This window comes from Xiphophorus maculatus, chromosome 6 (genome assembly GCF_002775205.1).
Source record: "Xiphophorus maculatus strain JP 163 A chromosome 6, X_maculatus-5.0-male, whole genome shotgun sequence".
NCBI classification, from domain to species: domain Eukaryota; kingdom Metazoa; phylum Chordata; class Actinopteri; order Cyprinodontiformes; family Poeciliidae; genus Xiphophorus; species Xiphophorus maculatus.
The window spans coordinates 25,194,396-25,218,333 of NC_036448.1; the positions used below are offsets into that span (position 1 = coordinate 25,194,396).

The window sequence follows — 23,938 nt, forward strand, 5'->3', positions numbered from 1 at the left end:
AAAAGTCTGTGGAAAGTCCAAATAGACAATTTACCTTCTCACAGGAGGTTTCAAAACTTAGAGAATGTTGTTGGTGTTTCTACTTATGATGGTTTTATAACCCAATCTCTCCACCTGTTTCAAGTTGCACAGGGTTGTGTCCTATCAGGTGAATGCTTTTCAAGCAAATTGTACTATTTTATTAATGTGTAATGTGTAAACGTTATGATACATGCATAACATTTTAGTTTGTTCATAGGGTCTCTGTGTGCAGTAGACAAGTTGGGCAAATTTGTTGCTGTACCTAAGTATATAGTCTGGTTTGGTTTTGCGACGGTGGACACATTTTTCCTCTACTGGTGAATTTTGAATCGTCAATTTAAATTTAGAGAGAGGTCTGCTTTTCATCTGTACGACAGAACTCTTTTGTGAAAGAAGTTAAGGAAAGTCTACATTATTCGGAAGTTGTTTATCCACTTATAAAATTTCAAAATCCATAAAAAGTGAAGATAGAAAACGGAAGCAGTTTATAGCAAATTCCTTGTGAACAAGTACATAGCATTGATTTAAGCAGTTTAAAGGGTCTGCTTAGTAACTATGGTGTTTTTTGTACTTTTTATTTAGCTTCAATTCATTAGCTGATAAAACCAAAGAGACCAAGTAAAAGGAACATTCTTATATATGTTCTTTATTTAAGAGTACCTCAAGTTTTGTGACAGAAGTTGATCAAATGGATTTCAAGTCAAAGGAAACAGGAATATTTTACATTGTAAAAGAGCAGTAATTTATGTGGTAAAGAGTCACTTCCTTGTATTATTTCTGGTTTGGTCGTGCTGATCTGTGACTCTAATCAGTGCTTTGTCACTCTTCAGATAGCTTTAAAAGTCCCACTTGTGGCCTCATCACATTGATTGTGTACTCAAGAAGCACAAGCAATGTTTAAGCACTTCCTGCCATTTTAGATAAAGCCGATTCCCGTCACTTATGTCCTGCTTAGCGGTCCACAATGAGATTAGAGTGACCTTTGACTACCAGAGGTCATTGGGTTAGAGATGAAAATAGCTGGACTTACTATTTGGCATAAAGTCTTTCTGGAGGGAGAGTTGGATTCAGACTTAGCTCTAATGGCACGCTGTTACTTGATCTTGCTGTATTAGAGAAGGATTTAGGAGCTGATATGAGTCCCATTATAGTCTTACGTTCGAGAATTTTCCACTTGTAGGTTTCATTTAAAGGTAACATGATTTGCTGAGATTTCAAAAACAGTTGGACAAAACTGAGACATTTACATTAACAGATTTGCTTATTGTCACCATGTGATTCAGTAACGAGTAAAACTGCCTATTGTAGGAATAACTTGCAGTAGTCATTTGATCAGACTTTATCAGTCTCTCACATCCTTGTGGAGGAAGTCAGGTCTTTTGTGAAACTGTAATTGCAACAGTTCAATTCTTCTCAGATGAAACATTGCTAAAATTAGGTTGTGCCATTATTTTTAGAAACAAAACATTGTTTTTTGTCTGGCAACTCTTTATAAAAAGCAACAATTTCAGTATTTTCCTGATTGCTCAGTTGTGAAATTTTAAACCTAAGGTGGTAATGAGGCTTGAGATCCAATTTATCTCAGCACTTAATTGGCCAAACTCAAGGTGAAAACGTGCAGCTGTCCTAATTGCTCCCACTTGTGAAAAACACTTTCTCAGCATAGAGTGATTTCTAATTGGGACTGAGCTTATAACCATTCTCTAGTGAGAGCAAAAATTGCTTTGCCCCACCAGGGAAAGATCCATGGCCAATACTTGTCCTCCCTGTCATTATGTTAAGCACACCTATGTGCTCCAAAACAACAAACTTTTGCTTTTGTGGAGTTGATCATAACCACAAAGTTTTGTGATCAACTAATAGCACCTGACCCGAATAGTCAGGTGCTATTGGGGTTTCAGCACCTGACTGAAATTCTTAAATTCCAGAAGTAGAAAGGATGCACTTAGTTCATGCCTTGACTGTGTCTACTGGGGCAGCAGTGGCTCAGGTCAGATTTGTCCTGTAACCAGTGGGATGCTGGTTCAATTCCCTGCTCCCCCTGCCTGTCTCAGCATAGTGTCACCGATTGTGTGACAGCTTTGCTTCTGTCAAGCTGCAAGAATGACTGGGTGACTCTATAGTATGAAGCACTATAGTCCTTGGATTTGATGACGTGCTATACAAATGCAAGCCATTTATCACTTTTTTGTGTAAACAGCCATGGAAAGCTGTAATCACAGTTCTATGATTGTTACTACCGCAATGTCTGGTTTGTATTTTCTAACCAATCTTTGTGTAAGGCAGATGTTATTTCTACCACCTTGGGATATGTCTTTGTTGGTGTTATGCTGTGGATTTTGACAAGGATGTCATTCTTTAATTGGACTGAAACCTTAATGTTTGATATGCATTTCTTTTCCAAGAATCCGAGTAAGAGAACGGTTGTCCAGAGAAGAAACACCACGAAAGCACCCTGACCAAAGTCCAGACAGGAACCTCCAAAACAGACATTATAGTCATGGCAGCACTGCAAAGTACATAACACAACAGTCAGAGCACACCCAGCAAAGGACAGTTCCACAACCTCAGCCAAATTCAGGTCATCATCCTGCTCCTTTCACATCTGAGTACCAACACTCTGGCCCTGCTGTGGACCCTCAGCCTATTGTGGCCATGAATGCTCCATTGCCAACTGGGACACCTTCAGGAGTCCAGGAAGTACAACCACAAGGAAGGGTGAGTGCCGACCAAATCTATGCTGCTCATAGGGAGGCAAGAATGGAAGCAAGACAAGTCCTTAAAGAAGAAGCAGAGACGGAGGGCCTGCTAAAGAGCAGGAAGGCAGTGTTGCCATCTGAAATTCGCCGAAGGGAACGCAGCGTGGATGATCCTCAGAGGGGCCGGTATGAAGACATGGAGTGGCAAAACATCAGCCCAGAGAGGAGGAGGAGGAGTCATGTCGAGGAAGATTGGGATGATGAGCAGCCAAGAGAGAGGGGTAGGGAAAGAAAAGCTCAGAGAATCAGGGAAAGAGTAAGAGAGCATCCTTCTAGTCATGACACCCAAGAGGAGAGAGTTTGTAGATCTATGCAGCCTGCCTACTCCTCTGTACGCCAGCAGCATAGACAGGATCAGTCCTTGGAGCCGGTGCACCATCCAGTGTCCCGAATAATGCATCATGAACCCCCAGAGCAGAAGCAGTATGAAGCCAGAAGGGTTGAACATACAACTCTAATCCAGCAAGATCTTCAAAGAGAACATCAGCACAACCAATTGAAACAATCTCAGGAAAACCAGAGACAGTCTCATGGAGAGCATGAGCTGCAAACAAAACACCCCCCAAGAAAAGTGGAGGACTTTCAAATACAATATCAAAATCCCCAAACTAAAAAAGAGATGGTGCCTCAGCAGACAGTTTCACAGCATCAGAGGTTGGACTCAGCTGTCTACCTCCAGAGAGGCTCTTCTTTGCCTCAGGCCAAACACAGAAGTATGGAAATAAGTGGAGGGCCCAAACCCAAGATAAGAACCCGCTCCATGTCAGACATAGGTGTAAGTCAGCACTCCATCATGTATCACACTGAGAGAGCAGGAGCCGGGAGAGTGGCTGCCAGAATTGCCCCTCCACCTGGGATAGCTAACGGGGAAGTGGGCACCCTGGACACAAGGGTGTCAGTTGCACAGCTGCGACACTCTTACCTGGAGAATGCCAGCCGGAAGCCAGAGCTGTAGGTTTACTGGCATGAACTCGCTTGCATTTTATGAGTAACGGTTTGCTAGTGATTTATTAATCATTTTCAACTAAATTGTGGATGAATAATCCATGTTAATAATACCAAAGCTGCATGGTTCATGTCTGCTGGTCATTTCACCAATATTTGCATGTTCAGTTGAATCATTCAATTGAAATACTTGCTTAATCTTTTTAAGAACAGAGCAAGAGTCCATCACAGGGCAACAGAGAGACGAATGACAACATCAAGTATTCACACACTCAGAATGGCAGTTTGTTGATGAAACCATAGTACCTGGAGAGAAAGAGGAGAGAACATACAAAATTATCATGAAATTGCCCAAACTAAGACTAAAATCTTGCAATGAGGTAACAGTCCTAACCATTATGCCACTTGGCCCCTGCCCACATGAACATTACCAAGAAATGTTTAATTCTGGTAATTCATTCATCTTCTGTACCTTCCAAATTCTTTGCCAAGCCCAGGTATAAAATGTAATCCATCTCCAGCAGTCTTTGGACAGGTGGTAGGGTATACCTTGAACTGGTTACCAACACAGAGATCTACCCTAGTGTGCATGTGATGAAGAAAACAGGCGATCCCATTGTTAACCCAGGCATGCAAGAAAAAGCGTAACTGCATTCCCATGTCACTCTGGTTGTGCTTATTGTTGCTATGATATGTACATGTGAGGCTTTTCTTAACTTGACTATGAGGAACAAGAACATTTTCTTATTCTAGTTTCACTTTCTGTTTGTATCTCTCGTCAAACATTTTCTACCAATCCACCGAAGTGAGGCAGCTAAAGCAGATCTTTCAGTTAAGGATGAGGAGCCAGCTAGCAGCAGCGGCGATGGAGACAGAGAGACTCGAAGGCCTCGACGTTACATTACTCCAGGAGACAGTCGCACATCAGAGAGGTTTCGGACACAACCCATTACATCTGCAGAACGTTTGGAATCTGACAGGTATCTATTTGTAATCATCTATTCCCTCAGCATAATAATAATTGTCAATGATGCTGTTTAATTTTTTTCTCCAGATCACGTCTTAGCCCGTCACAACTACAAGATGCTGAAGGTACCTGCAGCCGTGCTTTTGAATCCTTTCTTTTCACATTTAAATCCTTCAGTTGTGAGGTTCGTAAAGAGGAACTACAATGCTTTGGTCTGAATTCCTTGTTATTGTAGCTTTACGGGTCCGATTTTTAAAAATAATCTTGAACCTTTACCCCTGTTGTGAGGTGTGTCTGAGAGCAATACGTTTTGGTTTTGTCTTTTTAAATGCCCCTCTACATGTCACAGAACTTTCCACTTCACCCTGATCAGCCTTTTTTCCTAGTTTGATAGTAAAGATACGATTATCTAACAGCACAAAAACTTTTTATGCCCAAATTGATTAAGAAATGTTAACAATGGAAGACTTTTCTATCCATCTTACATGTTCGCATTAGAAAATGGTACCACAAAATGAATGAACGCAAACTGTTCATTTAATGAAATGACTCAAAACAAGATGTAAGGCTATGTCCTCGGGGAGCTAAAAGCTAGCACACAGCGCTAACCTAAGCAGAAGGCATGATGCCACTGCTAGCAAAACAGTGGCCAAGATGTCATGTTAACAAGACAATAAATTCATGTCTAAAATAAAGTTTGCCATCATTTTAGAAAAGAAATGTTTTAGAACTAAAATTTGTCTTTATTTTTCAGAAGGTGAAGAAAAGGTGGATGAGAGAGCCAAGATGAGTGTGGCTGCAAAACGGTGCCTCTTCAGGGTACTTTTTTTTTTTTAATTTTCTCTTGCAGTAGATATCAGATGTTGATATTTTTAAACAGCAAACAAAGTAATCTAAAACCTCAAAATAAACTACTACTTTGTCTTCACAGGAGTGACAAATTAAGTCTTTCTGTCTTATTTCACATTGGTTAAGAGATGTTTTATTATTATTTTTATAATATTTTATATATGGCCTATATCATGGCTTTATATAGGATCAATGGTATTGCTAAAAGTGATATTTTGCTAACATCTTGTTTCAGGAGTTAGAAAAAACGTCAGATGGAGGCGTTCCCAAACCCCGCTCACGAAATGCTGCCGTGGAACGACGCCTGAGAAGAGTTCAGGACCGCGCCCACACACAACCTGTCACCAACAAAGAGGTGGTCAATGCTTCCAGGTAAATCATGCTTTTATAGTCATTGTTAATATTTTGCAATTTAAAGACACAGTATGATCTACTGCTGTTTTTCTTCATTATTTAAATTTGTCTTAAATTTTTAGTGACGCTACCACATCATCACAACCAGAGGGAACCCCCACAAGTCCAAGTCAAGTCCGCAGTCCTATGGCAGCCAACACCAGTGTAGCTAGCATCAGGTGAGCTTGACACCTAACGACACCTAACAACAATTTAGGCTAAAATTGATAACATTTTCTCCAACAGACTAAATGATTCTAAAACAATTAAGCTTTAGCCTTATATTAATCATGAAAAGAAAAAGCTGAAGTTGTTTTGCAGCCATCTATCCGTCTTCATCTCCCTCTCCTGGTTGTACGAAGGATATGCAATTTTAGCTTCACTTACTTTATTAGCTGATTCTCTAATTCGTGCTGCCTGTAGGGCAAAAAGCTGTCACTGTTTGCAGAACAGGTCATTGCCATAAAAAGTGTTGATGAAGAAGTGTTTTACTTGTGAGTTTTTTGTATGCAGATCATAAATATCAGTGAAGATGCTTGTTTATGGCTGGTGAATAGGTGAAAGCTCGAACCCTTTGCATGCCCTGGGTTTGTGTATCTTGTGAATTGTTTACAAAGTTTTACTCACCACTGCGGAGATTACTGTAACCCTTGCAAACGTCCAGGTGCATTACATGATAATCTGATCTACTTATGCTTCTGTTGTAGTGTCTTATAATCTTAAACAGTTGGAGCAGTCAGGTTTGGCACGCTTATTTATTGTCTAACAGTAAGCAAGCGTGGGAGGAGTCTTATCAAAAAACGAACAATCTACATTGTTTGATTTGTAAACTTTTTTTGACACATTTTTAGCTTACTTATATTTATTATGCCTGAGATAAATATTTTGTCTTAAAGGAAACTTATAATGCAAAATTCACATTTTGAATGTTTGGGTCTCAATTGTTTCTAAAAACATCCTAAGCACTTGAAAAAAAATCTCCTTGTTTTTTGGTGTCTGGAAAATGAGCAGTTTCAAAAACTTACAGAATGTAAAGTTACAAATCAGCAGGAAGTTCCCCTGACTTAGCAAACCCAGCACATTACCTAGCAAACCCAGTAAACCCAGCCCATCACCTAGCAACCCAAGTGGAGCTCCAGCATGTTTACCACTATATTTGCTGTACAATGGCTGCTGAAAAAAAATTGCTTTGTTGTTCACTTACCATCAAGAAACCACTTGCTGCATTCTCGTTGATTGTGCAGCAGTTTCTACTAATGCTTTTCAAAGATGTACAGTTCTATAATTACGCATCTGTTGGCAGCCATTTTCACCTGTGAGTGAAAACTTTGAGTCTGAGGGGGTGTAGTCAGCTGCAGCTTATTTGGATTTAAAGTGATAAGACACCACTAAGACAGTTCATTCTGAATTGAGTTCAAAACAGATCATACAATCTTATTGCCTAAGAATGATTTTGTGGACAAAGTGTAAAGACCATGTCTTGTAGAACCCATATTTTACCCAAATTTTACTCAACATAGTAAAGGTAAAATTTATATTCCTCAAATAAGTAAACATGGACAGCTGCAAAATGTTTTTTTTTTAATGTATAATGACTTCATTTTCAGATACTGAAAATACGACTGTCACTTCCACAGCATTCACGCCTCTTCGCAGCCAAGCTCGACAGCCCAGGAGCAGGAGACAGAAACGCAGGACCTTCAGAAACAGAGCCAGGCTGCCAGTGCTGGAGATGGGCAGGAGCTTCTGCCTGAGGAGCCAGACTTTTCCACACTCAGTCTGTCTGAGAAAATGGCCCTTTTTAACCGCCTCACACATCCCACGGTTAAAGCAGAAGAGGGCTCTCGAGGCGACACCCGACAGCGAAGAGCCAACGCCCGCTTCCAGACCCAACCCATCACCCAGGGAGAAGTGGAGCAGGTACCGCGATTTCACTATATATTAACTGGTTTGTTTGAAAATGTTGAGGAAAATACTTTATGTCAAAGGTAAGGATGTTTTTCTTCACAGGAGGGCTGGGCGATGTGGCTTAAAAATAAAATCTACAACTTTTTTCATATCAGATACAATTTTAATATTTTTTTTTTTTTACATTGTTTTCTAAAAAGACTTTACAGCTGACAGAAAATGTCTTCAAAAAGTGGCTTTTATTTCAATCATTCCTTCCAGAAGTTGTACAACGACAGTATTAGAACTAGACTACGAGAATTTTTGTTTTATTACAAGATTATGGGCATTTTGTTAGCAGAATAAAGTCGCAGTTTTACCAGAAAAATATCTTAAAAGTAAAAAATGCTTGTCAAACAAGATGGCGGCTCTGCATCCCTCTGCACTATGGAAACCACGGAGCGCTTTGGTGAAAAAAATCTAGATTTTCCAAGAATTAAATCTTCAAAAACCAAAAAAATTGATTAATTAATAAAATTAATTTATCACCCAGCCCTAATTGACAGTCTGTTTTTTTAAAATTGATTTTTAATATTAGTACAACTCCTCTGATGCAGAATCCTTACTTGTTAGCAGAGAATGCAAAAATTGTTGTAGGATGGCAGAGCTTCACAGAGAAAGGTGTTTGATTTAAGAAATAACAGAGACAGAATGCCAGGTGCTTTTTTAAAAACAGTTTGTCTTCATCATGTTGTGAGTCATGATCAATAACTGGTGTCCACACAGGAAACTGTAACCTCTGCGGTGTGTAACAGGGATTTAGACGCCCCTCAGGGAGAACACGTAAGACCCCTCTGCTGTCAATGTCTGGTTCTGGCTTGGTATTGATCTGACTGGTCCTGCTCGTGAGCCGTGTTTGTGCTATATATGGTAGTGGCTTAATGTCAACAGCTCAAGCACGGTGGATATCAAGTGTTGCTTACAGCATGTAATGGATAGTCTAGGGTGTCTGTTTTGTTGTTTTTGATTGCAGCTGCTTCCAAGACATGCTTGTTTGTTGCACAACAAGTATGAAATGTTTGAATGTGGGAAAGAAATCAAGAAATAAGATAGATTATTCCAGATTTATTATTTATTTACTTACTTAGGTCATAGGAATGTCCCGATGAACACATATTGTACCTGATGCTGATTTAGAAATTGGAATTTGCTAGTGGTGGGCACACTTCTGCTAATCAGCTAATATGCTAATAGCGGAGCTAATTTTTCGATTAGAGCTTTTGCTATCTTTGAAAAGTTTCAGCACACTTAGCTTCCCCTAAACTAATTCATCAGATAGACTCTGCATTAATTCAATTAGTTGTTTTGTAAACTTTCAGTTGAATACAGTTGGACATATGGGTTTAGGTTTGTCAAAAGCAGCTATAATTTGAATTTAAGCTAGTGCTTTAGCATTATCTTCTGCTAAATACTATGTTGGTGTGTTGCATTATTACTGGTAGAACTAATGTTTATGACTAAGGTTTTAGTTAGCAGTGCCCACCACTGACATTTTCCAATATTAAGTCCAAGTGCAATATTAAGTGCAATTCTTCCTTAGCCAGATGTTGGCAGAAAAATAACTCACTCCATTGCATAAGCATTACAAGGTCAATCTTTAGAGAATTTATGGACATTTCCACCAGTTCTGTCGGAGGAATGTGCCTAGACTCCAGTAAACTACTGTGAGAAGGTTGTGGGTGAATACCAAAAACGTCTCACCCAAACAGAACATTTTTGAAAGCAGTTATACCAAACACTGAAGAAGACAATGTAAACTTAATAATTTTGAGCAAATAATGACCATTTTCTTATTTTTGTGGTATTTAACAAGTGAAAATAATTTAGGTAATCTTTTGGTAGCCCAATACTCCAACATACACTGCTCAAAAAAATAAAGGGAACACTCAAATAACACATCCTAGATCTGAATGAAAGAAATATTCTCATTGAATACTTTGTTCTGTACAAAGTTCCATTTGCACAACAGCAGGTGAAATTGATTGTCAATCAGTGTTGCTTCCTAAGTGGACAGTTTGATTTCACAGAAGTTTGATTTACTTGGAGTTATATTGTGTTGTTTAAGTGTTCCCTTTATTTTTTGAGCAGTATATTTTTACTCAAGTAAAAGTAAAAAGTAGATGTCAAACTTGTTAACTTCTTTACTGCAAAATTTGTGTTTATTAGCTGACATTACTTTCAGATAGTTAAAATAATTTGACACACTGAAGTACCACTCTGCATTTCAAAATCCCAAATAATTTTTTGTTTTTTTGGTAAAACCTCCCCCAAAAAACAGCCATAATAATACTGGTATACTATTTAGTAATCAATCAATCAAGCTCATTTGCATGGCACATATTGCAGCATGGCAGTTCAAGGTGCTTTACATATCAAAAACAGAAAATTATAAAGTTATAAAGCAAACACCATACAGTCAACAACTGAAAAATTACAAATGACGCTAACTATTGTAGTTGTTTTTTTTTTTTACACACACATCTAGCAGCTTAGGAATGATACCATCTTGTTTTGACATTTTGGCATGGGGGGCCCTGAATGAAAATTGCCTAGGGATCCAAACATCTGGTTTTTATAGAAAATTTCTACTTCCCAATTTTATAACGTGTCTGTTGCTGCATTTTCAGGTGAAAATCAAACTGGAGCCGCTGTCCGTCTCCCTGGTCCGATCCGCAGCGGCCGTCACTTCGCAAGCCTCCGTTACCACGGTAACCATGTCCCCACACAGCAGTGGCGGCGGCATCGATGACGGTTTCCATCCAGAGAAATCAACTGCCATCCCGTACGTCCCTGCCCAACAACAGGCCCCAACAGGCAGCGCCAGCGTCCACCAGGAGAGGGCGCCGCGGTATTTCTCCCTGACCCAGAGAGGGCACCAAGGCCACAAGGAGGGGCAGCCCGATCCCTGCCCCCTCCTTCCTGACAGCCCAGAGAAAGCTGGGGCCCCTCCCGGTGTCCCCTCATCCTCCGTGGGCCACAGAGAGCAGAGGGAGGCGCTGCTGGAGGGCTGGAGAGGCAGGAAAGAGGAAGAGCAGGGAGGAGCCAGGGAAGACGGCATTCAGGAGAAGCTGCACTCCTCTGACAGGGACAGAGGAGAGCAGCCGCAGCATCCTAGGCACTCTGCCGAACCGTCTGTGTGGCGGGGCGAGCCGGAGCCTCCGCCCAGCAGGAGAGCTGCAGAATCCCAGGAGGAAAGAGGAAGAGGAGCAACTCACAGCTCCTCCAAACAGGAGCCAAAGAGAAGCCAGGGAGGCATCTCAGGTAAGTGGTATCACTCACTTTCATTGAAAAGAAATGGAACAGAACAAGGAGTAAAGAAGATAGAGATCTGTAAGAGGAAAAGAGGACAAAAGAAACAAAAAAGGGAACCAGAAATGCCCACCAAAATGGGTCTGCTCCTATTATCCTCATTGTCTTCTGTAGTGTACTCCCACGCATGACTGCTTTGTGCCGGCTGCACACACAAACACACACACACCCGCACATGCACATCCCAGCTGGGAGTGTTTGATTTGGCTGATGCAGAGAGGCGTTTCAGGCTGTATCTAATTAGCATATTTTTTCATGAATGTACCTCGTGAAGCTCTTTGTCTGGAAAAAAGGGAAGCCCTTTCCTCATAATGGCACCACAGATTTCTGATCGAATCCCAGCGCTGTCGTGACCCATAAAGTAGCCGTGGTCCCACTTTGCACCACTTTACGCCTCAGACTACAGCAGAGTGGACCTGACCTGCTTTTATCTGCTAATCTAGGTTGTGTCCAGGGGTTGTCTTTTCCCATGCACACAAACAGAGCAGAAAGAGATGAAAGGACAAAAAGAGGGCAGGGCAACACTTAAATAAAGCAGGTAGAAGTACAAGCTACTGTTTGTTAGTACTACGTGACTCGGCCTTCATAAGTGTCCATTATTCTGTCCTTTCAAAAGGTTAGAAAAACCTCCAGTTACTCATTGCTCTTCTGAAACCATAAACCTTTCAACCCATGCAGTAAGGCTAATAAAAAACCAGAAAAACAGGTAGATATCCTAATAACTAAGACATTTATTTAGTTACTGCATTCATACGTTGTCCCCACAGGGTAATTAATACACTTCTAGCTGATTAAACAATCTCTTTTATCAAAAAAAGCTCTAGAGATTAGTTTATTGTTGTGCTCAAGTGACTGCATTTGTTACTAAAATGGCTATTAAGTACAAAGTGTTACTCAGCAATAAAGCAAAGAGAGGTTATAAAAGCATGTTCCTATTAACGCTGATAATCAACAAAAAATCATTTAATTTTATAAAATCTTAGGAAAATATTGACATGATTTTGAAAATAAAAATAAAAAGCCAAAAAGCAATCACATACAAGAAACAAAGAAAAGGAAAAGGGAGGACAAAACGATTTTAAAAAATGCAGCAACAGAACTGAAAATACAAAGTAGTATTTTTTTCAGAAAACATCAGATGTTTTTAAAAATTTTAAAATAATGCATAACTAACAGCATAGGATAAACTTAAACTAATTATTTCCAAAACAAAAAAATCTTAGAAATCATACCACAAACATTTTATTAAACATATCTGGGTAATTTTGCCATAGAATAGAATAGAATAGAATAGAATAGCTTATGCTGAAAGCTACTTAATCCAAAGTGTTAAATATTGGTAAATAAAAAATTATCATAAGGCGATAAAAAATGTATTTAAAAAATACAGAAGCGTGACATTGTAAGTAAGACTAAATATAGAATAAATAAATAAATAAAATAAGAATACACATGGAAATTTATTAATCTATAAATAAATCTATAAATCAGTCCCAAAAAGATTAATTAAGAACAGTCAGGGTTGGTCATTGTATAATCTGATGGCACTGAAATGTTTTGTGGTGCATTTCAGTGCTATTAAAAAATATACTGGTTGAAATCTGGTTTGATCAATCCATCTAAAAAAAAGATTTCTTTGTCCTGTTACATGTCAAATGAAAACAGAACATTTTTACTTGTTGCTATTAAAATAATCATGTTAGAATCTTAATTTCAACATGATTTCAGAAACTGCAAAAACATGTTTGTGGTCTATTTTTCCTTCAGACTTGCCGGATCACCCAGGGCCGCTGAAGCCGCTGATAGCTAAGGTATCATCCCGGACTGTGTCTTACATTTCAAGTGGCCAGCAGCAGCAGCAAAGCATCCTCCAGCCCCCTCAGACTCTTCCCAAACCCCCTTTATACATCCAGCCCCAGTCCTATTCCCAGGCCCCGCCCACCCATCCCAAACCCTTCACCCATTCGCTGCAGCCCCAACCCAAACCTCCAGGTCAAACCCTGACGAAGCCGTACCCTCGGGTCGCCCCCCAGCCTCATCAGGCCAAACCTCAGCCGCCGCCTCAGACGCCCCCTAAACCTCACTCCTTCCCCCAGGCTCTCAAGTCTCAGGTCGTGACCCCGGACCATCCCGAGGACTTCAGCAAGAGCAGTGTCCATTCTGGAGACCTGCTGTCCCCCACGGAGCCTGGAGACCAACTGTCTGACGGCATGTCCACCAAACAGATGTCCATCAAGGAGAGGTGAGACTCATCGGGTTAACTTTATATGTATACACACTCTATCTACACCTGTCGCAATAAGCAATTAATCAATTAATTAATTTCATGACGAGTTAAAATGAGCTCAATAATCTTTTGAAGGGCGATTTTGTTTACAGAAACTTTGTTATACATGTTGTTTATGGTTTTGATTGTGTGTAGATTTGAACAAAATAAAATATTTTATTTTGGATATTTAAAATGTCTTCCAGTTACAGTGTTGAGTGTTTTGTACAAGATTAATGTTTACTTGTATTTGCTTGTATTAGTTGAAAATGGTCTCAAAATAACAATACTATCGTTTATCACAATAATTTCTGGGACAAATAAAATCAAATAAAAATCACACGATTGTTCTCTTGAAATTCTGGATTCTACGGACTGTTTTATGCCGGATTTGTATTTGATGTGGACATGTGTGAACTATATTAATCTTTTGATTGTTGACATTAGAATAGATTAATAGTGATAAGAGGTAGACAACTAGTTCAATAAATAGGATTTTGTTTGAGTTTATTAAATATTTTTAGCATAACACATCAAAAGACATAAAAAGTTGTATATTATAAATAAATAAATACAAATTTTGCAACTATATACAGACATTTACCTTAGCTAAATGCAACTAATACCTAACTGAAAATTAGTAGACTATTCCCCACTCAAATATAATCTGTTATCATATATAAAGTCAAAATTTCTGAGCAAAGGAGCTAAATGAAAGCTTAGGAATGGGTCTCCACAACATTTCTGATGTTTAACTTTTGATAAAAAGATGGATTATGCATTATGGATTATGCATATCTGCGGAGATATGAATTTAATGATATAATATAAATGACACAAATTACGCAAATTACAAATCTTTGCTTTTCTATTAAGGTGAAGAAATAAATTTGTAAGTATTTTTTTTCTGAGTTAGAAATAGTGATGTTTAAACCTTCATTAATGGGAAGCTTCTTGCAAACAAAAAGAGACACAAAGACCCGATATCAGTGAATAACTCTGGATAAAGAGGGTGGAAACCATGAATGGGATCTTAAAGACATTAATGAACTTTGAATTCATTCATAAATCCTGAAAATTACCCTTTAAAAACACCAACAGTGAGAAAATTGTTAGTTTCTCAGAGTTTAACACTTTTAAACATGTTTTCTTACACAGTAAAGTTTCTACCTCTGTCAAATCACTGAAGAGACTTTTTATAGCATCATTATAATTTTTTTCTTTGCAGCCAGCAGAGATCTGTGCAGACGGACCATCCTCTCTGAGTTTTAGCAGATTCCTCAGATTGCCCTCATTTCTGGCCTTTTCATGCAGCAGCAGCAGCAGCAATAATGACACACTTTCTTTTACCCTTCAGCCATCCGTTACTAGCTCTGCTCACACACCCACCTTTTATACAGGCCAGATTTGTTGGCTGAGAAACCAAAATTCTCAATCTGTTTTTTACTTTTGAAAAATCATTTCTTTTCAGCACCTCCGACGCTTTATGGGAGCTTCTGGTAAATTTGTAAAACGCCTAAAGATAAACTAATGTTTTATTGCAGCGGAGTAATGGGACTGTTTAGTCCTATTATTGGTTCCTTTGGAAAGAGAATCAACAAACAATAATGTACAAAAATTCCTTAAACACATGTATGAGCCTTCTTATCTTTTGTTTATTGTTAGAGTGGCACTGCTGAAGAAGAGCGGTGAGGAAGACTGGAAGAACAGGATCAACAAGAAACAGGAAGTGGCAAAAGTAGCATCAGCAGAGCAGCAGCATCAGGAATGGGAGATGGAGACCAACCAGAAGAAGGTTTGGTCGTAACCATTATAGATGTTTGTTTAATAATAACTATAATCACAGTTACGTTCCTTTGTTTGGATTTGTATTCTCGCCTTGCTTTAGGCTAGAACATCTGAATTATGTGCAAAATTCAGGCATAAATGAACATGTTTTGTATTGCCCATAGACCTAGCCTAAGCTGAAATATTGCAACTACTGTTAATCTTGGAGCTTGCATCATGTTTTAGGCTGTTTATTTGCACATTTGCGCTGGTGCTTTATCCAAATTTAAGACTATTTCCACACTTTTTACCTTAAATCAAGAGCTAGATGGTTGAACCTTGGTACCAAATCAGCTTTCAAACCCTTTAAAAGCGATCACAAATGCTCATCAAAACTGATGGATGAAGCAGGCTGACATTGAGAATGACCAAAGCCTCACTTAAATCCTATTAAAATGTGTGGATTACACTTAAAAGTGCAGAGTAGACACATTCTGCCAGAACTATTCCATAATCTCATTAATGGCTCTAAAAAACATATGGCTGATGTGCAACTTGGCCAAATATCAGAGCAAGATGAATCTTTAAGCATGAATGTGTAACTTTAATTATTTGTTGATTAGAAATGGATACATAACTGCATTGTATAATATAAAATCCTCCTACTTCAGCAAAAGAATGGCTCAAATAATTAATCAAAAGTCAAAATTAATAAGTTATTGAAGCTTTTGTATAAATTATTCTGTCCAGAACTTTGATAAATCACAAGTCAAGTTCCCCATTAATTTTGTTTCTGCTTGTCTGCAAACAAGAATACTTTGTTTCTGGATACTTGTCACAGGTCTGAATGGATATATATTTTTAAAGAATTTATTTTCTACAAAGTATTGAAATTTTTTTCCACATTTCTTGTTCTGATTGTTTTGTTATAAATGAAATAAATCTATTAGAGGTTCAGGATAAACAAAGAATTAAAATTTCTCTTTTTATTTTAATGGTCTTCTTTTATGTTCACCTTCCATAATTATAACTCTATTGTAGCTTTAGATTTTATTTCACACTTTATTCCACCGTTTTTATTTTCCTAAAAGATTTTGTTTAAGCACATTTTTACAAACCAGTATAGCAAAGAAACTATTTCCAGACTGGTTTTAGTATTTCAACAATGTCAGATCATAGACGCTTTTTAAAGAGCCTCTTTTCCGGCTTCTCACCCGCTTCACTATTAGTATTCTGTTGGAAGAAGCATCCTGTTTCAGCCTTTTATGGCAATCCCCCCCCTCTTGTCTTCGTTGCAAAGTCTTGAGCAACAACTGCTCTTCCGTTTTCATCAGCTGAGTTGTTTCTCTGTTTTAACCCTTTCAGGAGGAAGGGGTCGCTCAGGACCAGTCTGCAGTGTCTGGCTCTGAACAGCTTTGGGTAAGGCTCGCTGCCAGCAGCACACCAGTTCTAAGCCAATCAGCTTGGAGCAGCAACTGTGCCGTCAAATCACAGTGTGTTTGTGTGGCTGGTTAAATCTACTGCTAATGGTGAACAAATACAAATACAAAATGGAGTGTAAACAGCAAAGACAGAAACTCCTTCTCCAAAATTCAACACCTTCAAGCTTGGCTGAAATTAGCAGCCGCCCACATGGGTACACCAAATGTCTTGTGAAGAAATGAAAACTATCTGTTTGACCACAAGGACAAGAGACAGAGTGAGGCTTTAAGAACACTACAGACTCATCATCTCTTGTTTCTTGTTTCCATTCATTTTCCTGTGACTTTGCTGTTGGTACACCTGGATTTACCCACCGAACAACAATAAAGGATATTTCTATCCTATTCTGGTCTAACAACTGTTAAGCATGGTGTTGGCTGTATCATTCTGTGCAGCATGAAAATATTCACACCTTTTAAGTGCATCAGTCTTTTTTCATGTAAACTTTAAGGAGGACTTATGACATTTTTGTACTTTAATTTGGGTCTCTACTGCTTTAAAAACAACTTGACTGCTTTAAAAAAAACAGTCAAGTCTTAACTTTTTTTTCAATAAGTTAAAGTTTTTTGGTGTCTGGAAAATAAGACATTTCAAAAATGTCAGTTGAGTCACACTTTGCTGTTACCTAGCAACCCCAGCAAAGCCCAGCCTGTCACCTAGCAACCCAAGCAGAGTTCCAGAGTTTAGTCGGTAAAATTTACCACCCAAATATAATTAAAATAAAAAAACTTGATTCACACTCAGATAGTCACAGTAAAATCATCTCTCTTTCTTTTAAAAAAGAAAAAAGAAGCAAACTTTAAATGTGTAAATTCCTACAATAAATGTGCTTGTTAGAGAAAAGACAAAGAGCTAAAACTGGGACTCATGTCATACATAGCAGAAAGTGACTGTTAAAACTAATAAGTTGCCACCTTTCATGGAGTTGTCAGTGGTGCAGACGTATCGTTGAGACCAGCGATGTTTCCAGCATTAAAACTTCTCCTTTTAAGGAACGCATTATTTAAAATAACTAAAAGATTAATTTTGTTATCCAATTGTATGTTTTTATAAGTACTAATACTAGTTTACCAGTTGGAGTAAAGTAAACTAACCTCCATTTTATACTTTTTGCATCATGTTCTTAGTTTCTGGCTTTCTCTTTTCCTCCTTTAAATCCAACCTTCCATCCATATTACTTTTGGATGTTTTTACGTTTTCTCCTTTTTTCACTTTTCAATCCATCTCTCCATCCTCAGGAGCCTGTCTTCTCCTCAACCTTTTCTCCTACTATATCTCTTGGCCAAAAGTGCCAATATATTGACCATCAGGGTCAGGTAAGGACTAGAGCTGATGGACGGCATGAAGTGGGCTCCTGTCTTTCTTTGCTTGCCAGGCAAAAGATTTTTATTTGCAGTGGTGAGACGGATTCACTGCAAAAACACAGGAATTTGTTTAGTTTTTAGTGCAAATGTCTTAGCGCACCTGAAGTGAGATAAAACTAACTTAAAAGTAACTTTTCCGCAGCATATCAGAGCTTGTTTTAAGCCAATAAATCCTTAGTATTGATTAAAAACTGTACTACTTGCACTGGCAGATTATTTCAATTACAACATGGGAAAATGTCTTAAGGGGAAAAATCTAACAGGGGAACTAGAACTTTTGCATTAATATTAAGCAATTATTGACTTAAAACAAGCTTGTTTCTTGCTAAAAAATTATTTTCAAGTTAGTTTAGTTACTTCAAGTGTACTAAGATATTTGCACCAGAAAGTAGACCAAAATACTTGGTAAGTTGTTCTGTTTTTGCAGTGTTCGTAACAGCAGCATGAATAACAGTCAGTGTTGTTTCTGGAAGAATGGAGAAGATGGGATAATCATGCGCCTTGCATGCTTGGATTGATCTAATCTTTGTGTTTCTGCTTGAGTTGATGCTGTCACTTCATGAATAATTGGTTGGGAGGAAGTAAAAGATTTGACATGATGTTACAGTGAAGTTATGTGGAACATGATGTAAGACTTTAGGGTTTATATCTTATAAGTAGTGGTAAAAAGAGGATTTTATCCACTCCATGGATTTGATTTATGACTGGATGATGGGAAATGAGCCAGAAATGATGAACATTTCCTGCATCCAGTTTATTTCATCCTGTTCGAGCTAAGGGATTTCTACCTAATGAGCTTCCTTGTCTTAAATCACATCTCTGTGCAGAAGCCTGGAGAAGAAACCGAGGCCCAGATGACCATCGAAGAGAGGAAACAGATGATTTCAACGCGTGAGGATGCCTGGAAGACAAAAGGCAAAGGAGCCGCCAATGACTCCACTCAGTACACAGTTGCTGCACGAATGGTCAAGAAAGGTCAGTGCAAAACTCTGCTGCTCTAGAGAGGAAAATAATTTCTGACAGAATAAACAGCAGATTTAACTTTAAAAACTTAAAAATACATCTATGTCTATATAGATGGATTTTTATTGTTACGATTTAGGTTTTTTCCTGATTTTATAAGAGTTACTTTGGAAGGAGACCTTTAATTTTAGGTTTTAATTTTAGGTGTTTGAGTCTGAATGCTTTAAATGTGTTTGAAACAAAGATGTTGCATATATGGTATGCAAGCGTGGCAAAAAATAAAGTCTAAAATCAGCTAATTCTGGAGTTAAATGTTTCAGGAGATGTTAAACATCATCTGTCCAGGTTCTGTTTTTTTATGTCAGTGTCAAATAAATTAAAAACAGATTCTGTTTGGTGCCAGACAAAACAAATCAAACATGGGAAAACTGTCTGCAAAATTTCACCACGATGCTTATTGAAGGAAAACATTGTCAATAAAGATAGAGAAGCAATGGTTGAAAACCTTTTGACATACATTTGTTTAGTTTCAAAAGCATGAAGTAACAAGATCTGCTAATACAGTAAAACATGACTGTCAAAACAAATCGCAATTAACAAATCGCTGTTCTTCACGGTCTTTCAGCAGTTATGTAATCTAATTTTCTGTGTGTGTCTGTGTGTGTGTGTGTATGTGTGTGTATGTGTGTGTCCACAGGCCTGGCAGCCTCCTCCTCAGTTATCAGTCCCATTCTGTCACCAGTTTCCACCAAACTCAAGAGCAGCACTCCAGCTGTCAACAAACCCCAGGAGGGTGAGAAAAGTGTTTAAGTTCTGATTCATCACTAATATTTCATCCACAATGTCCTGAAAATCTAAATATAACTCCTTATTTCTGTCCATTTAGAATGTTAAATCTGATACAAAGCCAACAAGCAGCTGGATGAAAGCAAAATCAACACAGTTTTGCAAAAACATATAAACAAGACAACTGGACTACCTTCTGAAATCTTTCAAACTAAATATTAAAAACCACAAAACAATCAGAGCTGAGCAAACACTGAAACCAGAAAAACATAGAAACAACAACCAGCAGGAAAATTCAATAAAAATATATAACACTGATTTTATACACAAACACTTTTAGCTTTACAAGGTCTTAGTTGTGAAAAGGCTAAAAAGATACCAATCCACTTCTACTGAGGTTGCTGCTGTGTCAGAATATAATTGTTTTATTTACAGAAATTGAGGCCAGGCCAGACATGGAGTCAGATAAAAAGCTGGACAAGCTGGAGAGCTTTTTGGGACGAATTAATAGCAAAGGTACGCAACTAAACTTCAGCTTAATACAGTATTTATGATAGTGAATTTCTTGTTTCTATTTACTATCCACTTATAGGCGTGTTTTCTATTACATGAAGTCCCAATATTGTCTGTCTTTTGTAATTTCATCAGTGGCAGGTTTGCAGGAAACCACCATTGCAGTGACGGAGAAGGCGGTGAAGGAGGTGATGAAGCTGGACGATGAGATTTTCTCCAAGTTCTACAAACGCGTTGCAGAATTTCCTCACATGCCCACAAGGATCGAGATCAGCGAAGACTTTGACAGCATCTTTGGTTCTCACGGTCCAACGTATGACAACACAACAAACTTCTTTTCATTCCATTATAGACGACTGTCTTAAAATATGTTTATTAAAATAACAACCACATTGCAAAAACACAAAATCTTGCCCAGTATTCTTTGGTCTAGTTTAGAGTGCAAATATCTTAGTACACAAAACTAACTTACAAGTTGTAAGTAGTAATAATTATTTCTTAATATTATTGAAAAAGTACTGGTTCCACTAGCAGATTATTTCACATATAACAAGACATTTTTTCCATTTTATAAGTAAAATAATATTTTCTCTAGAAACTAGATAAAAACATTGGTAAGATTTTGTGTTTTAATTCTCATTTTGTCTTTTCTATCATGTTCTGTGGCCGTTTTCCCTCCTACGCAGGCTGGCCTCAGCCATGGTGCAGCATAAGCGATCTGTCCGACCATCCAGGAACGTTCAGGCTTCAAGAAATCCTCTTAAAATGCTGGCAGCTAGAGAGGACATTCGACACGAATATACAGAGGAGAGACTGAATGTGGCACAGCTGGAGAGCAAGAGGATGAAGGCTGAGAAGAGTGAGTGTAAGGAGTGTAAGGATTGGAATATTTTATGGTATATCTGTGAGTTTAGGAAGAAGAAAGAATTAGAAATGACTCACTCATTTCTAACTCTTTGAGGTAAAAAATAAAAATAAAAATCCCAGTGGGAAATGGGAGGCATTTTGAAAGCTTACAAAGCTAGGCCTTTTTTAAAACACCAGAAATTAGTACAAAAACACCTCTGACTCATTTTCAAAGCAGTGTCTACTTGGGATGAAACACTTGGGATCTTGTTAAATTTATTAAACCACTTTGTAGATTTTAATTTTAATAAAGCACTTTTTTCCCCTCCCTTTAGTAAATAAAAACTCAGATTACTCCGAGGCGGCTCTCGCAGGTCTTGCCAGCAAAGAAAACTTCAGCTGTGTGAGTCTGCGTAACGTCAACATCTCAGAACAGACCTCCAACAACAGCGCAGTGCCGTTCAAGAACCTCATGCTGATCCAGGTTAAAGGTAAAAGCTCTGGTTACCAGCAAAACATCTTGTGCTACTGAGGATTAAGATAACTGACGATTAATAGTTTTTTAGACTAAAACTAGTTCCAATCTATGAGATATTAACAGACCTTCATTACTGTTGCAGTTTGGCCGCCATCCAGCAGAGGGCGCCCCTGGTCATCTTTAAGCGGAGCCCTTTGATGCATAATTAAAGATGGCGGCTATAACAGAGCGGAAAAGAGAAATAGATCCAAACGAAGTTCGGTGTGGGAGCTAAATGCACTTTATGCGGTTCCGCTTTGAAATATAAATCTTACGTTTCACCTTCAGCCGCGCTGCATGACGAAGCTGGCTCAGCTTCTTAACTAGAAATTGCTAATTTGCTACGAAGGCCAGGATGTGACGACAGAAAAAAAAAACATGATTTTGAGGTAGTGAACTTCATGTAGCTTAATCATGTGAGAAAACCAAAAATTTCTGTTTATTCTGTGTGTATTTAATACTTCTGATGCAAAAATAATATTAATTCAGCATATTATGAAAAACGTTTGCCCTTTATGTTATTTAAAACATGGTCAGCCCTTTCGATACACAATAAAACGTTTGCATCAATTAATCAGTGGATCGATAAGATCAATCAACTTTAGATGAACTCATTAAACTATAACTTTCATCTCTATCTGCTACACTTTAAATCTGTTACATGTACTGTTGCCAAAAACCCAATATTTGAACACCAGGAGATGTAAATTACTGCAGGATTAATTTTGTTAGTGTAAAAATGTATTGATTGTGTTGTCTGCAGGTCGTCGTCATGTTCAGACCAGATTAGTGGAGCCCAGAGCTTCTTCGTTGAACAGTGGGGACAGTTTTGTGCTTGTCACACCAGAGCACTGCTTTGTCTGGATAGGAGAGTTCTCAAATGTGATTGAGAAAGCTAAAGTGAGTATTGTTGCTCTGTTTGGTTGGTCGGAAGTACTGCTGCAATTCTCATATTAAAACAAAAATTATTAATCAGTGATTGTGCCTCTCATCTTCATTCCATTCTTCACATTGACACTTTGACTGTGTTCAAACAGTAAACAATGTGACCCAATCTTTTTACCCCAAAAAATCCTGCCTTTGCTAATTTGACAACGTATCCGATTGCTTTCAAAGCATCTGCAGTCTGAACAGTTATTTCACATTTTATTCAGCTCTTATGTCATTCATGTGAGACATGCATCATAATTCTGCACCAGAAAAGGGCAGATGTGGTAAATCTGGATGTAAACAATGGCTGAAAATTATGATTATGAAAGATAATTTCACATCACAATCCCACCATTCTTGGCTCTGACTACACATCCAAGCAGACCTCCCTGCAGAAGTTGCAGTCAATGCTCCACAAAGAGTCGTTGCTATTAGTTGTGCTTTCTTTTTTACTAGCTTCCTTTGTGTTATGATCTTGTGACAATCCTGTTGGTTCTTATTGCTGTGTAAACTTTAAGATTGATCAATAAACGGCGGTTTCCATTGTTACTTTCGTAAGCAGTGCGCTGCTCTGTGGTGTCACTGTTGACGAACTCTGATGAACGTAGATCCACTTTATTCATTCCCTCTTATGAACACTTTCATTTGTGTTTTTCCTTTTTTCCTGGTGATCAACAGCATTTTTACCACATTATGCTTAGCTGCAGTCACCCAAGTCTTTTCTTATTCATCTGGTTTGTTTATAAGTTCAGAAATACTTTCTCACATCACCTTCTGACATTTTTGGGGGGGGTTGTTTCTGTCTGTGCGTAGGCAATGGACTTAGCCACGTTCATCCAGACGCATAAGGACATGGGCTGCAGGGCGAGTCAAGTGCAAACCATCGATGAAGTTGTTAACGCACAGGGTTCTGATGCGCAGCAGTTCTGGACAGTCCTGGGTGGACAGATGTCTTATAAATGTAAGACTTCAGGAAGAAGCATTAATACGAGATGCTTATTTTTAAATCACTTGATTACTCATTTGTATTTTGTTTTTATCTCTATTTGTCCCACAGCGGCAGGTCCACCAGAGGAGGATGAGCGCTTTGAGAGTGGCATTGTGGAAACCAACTGCATCTTCAGACTGGTAGACGACAAACTGGTTCCCGATGATGAGGAGTGGGGGAAGATTCCTCACACCTGCCTGCTTGCACCCAAGGAGGTAAACTGATGATTTAACATTTCTCTTGTCTTATAACAAGACTAATATAAATTTTATTGGTTTATGACTGCATGTGAAAAACTAAAGGTAAATTTATGTTGTTTTAGTCTG

The 23,938-nt window shown here is 38.4% G+C and overlaps 1 protein-coding gene across 6 annotated transcripts in view; it reads left to right on the top strand.

Annotated features, from left to right (window-relative positions):
- Positions 1–23,938, top strand: part of LOC102223273 (supervillin-like) — a 41,495-nt gene that overhangs the window by 7,441 nt on the left and 10,116 nt on the right. For 2 of the 6 annotated variants that reach the window (XM_023335420.1, XM_014474789.2), the window contains exons 7-28: positions 2,427–3,731; positions 4,532–4,705; positions 4,780–4,817; positions 5,447–5,511; positions 5,777–5,913; positions 6,018–6,113; positions 7,572–7,854; positions 8,608–8,664; positions 10,509–11,142; positions 12,958–13,432; positions 15,122–15,251; positions 16,589–16,642; positions 17,944–18,021; positions 18,897–19,044; positions 19,730–19,825; positions 20,254–20,334; positions 20,467–20,644; positions 21,018–21,196; positions 21,513–21,668; positions 22,458–22,594; positions 23,438–23,585; positions 23,682–23,827. In XM_023335420.1, coding sequence (XP_023191188.1) covers positions 2,427–3,731; positions 4,532–4,705; positions 4,780–4,817; positions 5,447–5,511; positions 5,777–5,913; positions 6,018–6,113; positions 7,572–7,854; positions 8,608–8,664; positions 10,509–11,142; positions 12,958–13,432; positions 15,122–15,251; positions 16,589–16,642; positions 17,944–18,021; positions 18,897–19,044; positions 19,730–19,825; positions 20,254–20,334; positions 20,467–20,644; positions 21,018–21,196; positions 21,513–21,668; positions 22,458–22,594; positions 23,438–23,585; positions 23,682–23,827 — 4,795 coding nt within the window. The remainder of the gene's footprint in view (positions 1–2,426; positions 3,732–4,531; positions 4,706–4,779; positions 4,818–5,446; positions 5,512–5,776; positions 5,914–6,017; positions 6,114–7,571; positions 7,855–8,607; positions 8,665–10,508; positions 11,143–12,957; positions 13,433–15,121; positions 15,252–16,588; positions 16,643–17,943; positions 18,022–18,896; positions 19,045–19,729; positions 19,826–20,253; positions 20,335–20,466; positions 20,645–21,017; positions 21,197–21,512; positions 21,669–22,457; positions 22,595–23,437; positions 23,586–23,681; positions 23,828–23,938) is intronic. The other 4 variants (XM_023335418.1, XM_023335421.1, XM_023335422.1 and 1 more) reach the window with 4 other exon arrangements.